Source organism: Hyaena hyaena, unplaced genomic scaffold, assembly GCF_003009895.1.
Source record: "Hyaena hyaena isolate Hyena2069 unplaced genomic scaffold, ASM300989v1 scaffold_252, whole genome shotgun sequence".
Taxonomy (NCBI): domain Eukaryota; kingdom Metazoa; phylum Chordata; class Mammalia; order Carnivora; family Hyaenidae; genus Hyaena; species Hyaena hyaena.
The window spans coordinates 35,288-37,353 of NW_024080884.1; the positions used below are offsets into that span (position 1 = coordinate 35,288).

The 2,066-nt window shown below is 36.2% G+C and overlaps 1 protein-coding gene across 1 annotated transcript; it reads left to right on the forward strand.

The window, feature by feature from the left end:
- Positions 1 to 221: 221 nt before the first annotated feature.
- On the forward strand, positions 222 to 1,151 carry LOC120240292 (putative olfactory receptor 5AK3). Its single transcript, XM_039245008.1, has one exon. It carries the CDS (start codon positions 222 to 224, stop codon positions 1,149 to 1,151), a length of 930 nt encoding a protein of 309 aa, XP_039100939.1.
- Positions 1,152 to 2,066: the final 915 nt, after the last annotated feature.

Consider the following 2,066-nt stretch of genomic DNA (forward strand, 5'->3'; position numbering starts at 1 on the left):
ATTTCCCCAAAGTATAAATCTAAATTATCTAAAGTCAGATGTCATTGTATAGACTTTAAATGTGAGCCAATTATCTCATAGAAAATATCCTCTGAATCCACTGTGAAACCAAATATTATACCATCTCCAATTCCAAAATTAGTTAAAGGACCACATGGACTTAGCTTTCTCTGTTCTTCTTTCTTAGCATCTTTCCAGCTCATACTTAATCTTGGCTAGCCATGGAACAAAACAATGGCACTGAAGTAAGTGAGTTCATTCTCCTGGGATTTGCTGGTCAACGCAAGTCTTGGCATATCCTCTTCATAGTATTTCTAGTGATCTATGTGGCCACCCTAGTGGGTAATATTGGCATGGTCCTACTCATCAAGACTGATCCTTGCCTTCACACCCCGATGTACTTTTTCCTCCAACACTTGGCATTGGCTGATCTCTGCTACACCTCCGCTATCACTCCCAAAATGCTGCAAAACTTTGTAGAAACAGAGAAATCCATCTCATTCATAGGGTGTATGGTACAATTACTAGTCTATGGTGCTTTTGCAACGATTGACTGTTACATCCTGGCTGCAATGGCAGTGGACCGGTATGTCGCCATCTGCAATCCACTCCGCTATCCGATAGTCATGTCGCAGACAGTCTGCGTTCAGCTCCTGGTTGGCTCATACTTCATAGGTTTCCTAAATGCCTCTGTAAACACAGGTTTTACCTTTTCACTGAACTTTTGCAGATCCAATAAAATTAACCATTTTTTCTGTGATGAACCCCCAATTTTAGCTCTCTCTTGTTCCAACATTGACTTCAACATCATGCTGCTAACTGTCTTTGTGGGGTTCAACTTAACGTTCACTGTGCTGGTGGTCTTCTTGTCCTACATGTATATCCTGGCTGCCATCCTGAAGATATCTTCCACTGCAGGGAGGAAAAAAGCCTTCTCCACCTGTGCCTCTCACCTGACAGCCGTCACTATTTTCTATGGGACCCTCTCTTACATGTATCTGCACCATGGGACCAACGAGTCTCAAGAACAAGAAAAAATGGCTTCTGTGTTTTATGGCATTATGATCCCCATGTTAAACCCCCTCATCTATAGCCTAAGAAACCAAGATGTGAAGGAAGCCCTAAAAGCGCTTAAAAAGAAGTGCTTCTAGTTGGAACTTTGATTTCTAACTCAACATGACTCAACAAGCAAGCCAACAGTTCTCTCTTATTTTCAACAGAAGATGCGACAAATGTTTGTGAGATACAGTCTTCCTCAGCTGTAGCAACAGCATCTGGAAGATACTGGAAAAACATGTTAAATGAATAATAGATAAGCTTCTAACTCACATGTTTCTTAAAGAGGAAGAATCTGAAAAGAATATCTTTGATGTTGCTTTTGTACATTTTGAGGAGCTCTGTTTTCAAATACTCAACATTAAAAAAAAGAGAAAAGTTTACTTAGGAGAAACGCATAATCAATATTATAGAAGTATCTCTATCAATGGCAGTAGAAGGAAATCACCAAGACAAAAATATTTATTTGTCTTCTCCTAAAACATGAAGAGATAAGAAGATCAATACAACAGACATGAAAGTCCAGGAATAGATCCAAACCCATAAGATAATTTATTATGTGATGATGGTGATACCTCAGTCATGGAATGTATATAGATTATGTAATAAATACTATGGAAATAATGATTAATTTGGTGTTGGAATAAAGCTGGAAACTCATCTACATAAAAATAAATTTTAAATGGCTCAGTGATTTAAACTTTAAAATTAAACATTAAAGACAATAAATAAAAGAAAACACTAAACTCCTTAAGCCTTTAGAGTGAGGAAATCCTGCATAAATACGAAACAAAACACAAAATAAATTTGTTGCATAAAAAGTCAAAGCTTTCTTCATAACAAAATATACTATTAGCAAAGTAAAATAATTAATATTGAGAAAGAAGTATTTGCAACAGTTATAAAGAAGGGTATTTGACTCAAAATACCACTATAAAAGCAAGCAAAATACTTTTATAAGAAGACAATCTATATGAACAAATTATTCATAAAGAAATAATGCTAATTTT

Excerpts from the sequence above, each read along its gene's own strand:
- LOC120240292 (XM_039245008.1), top strand. The coding sequence starts at position 222 with ATGGAACAAAACAATGGCACTGAAGTAAGTGAGTTCATTCTCCTGGGA.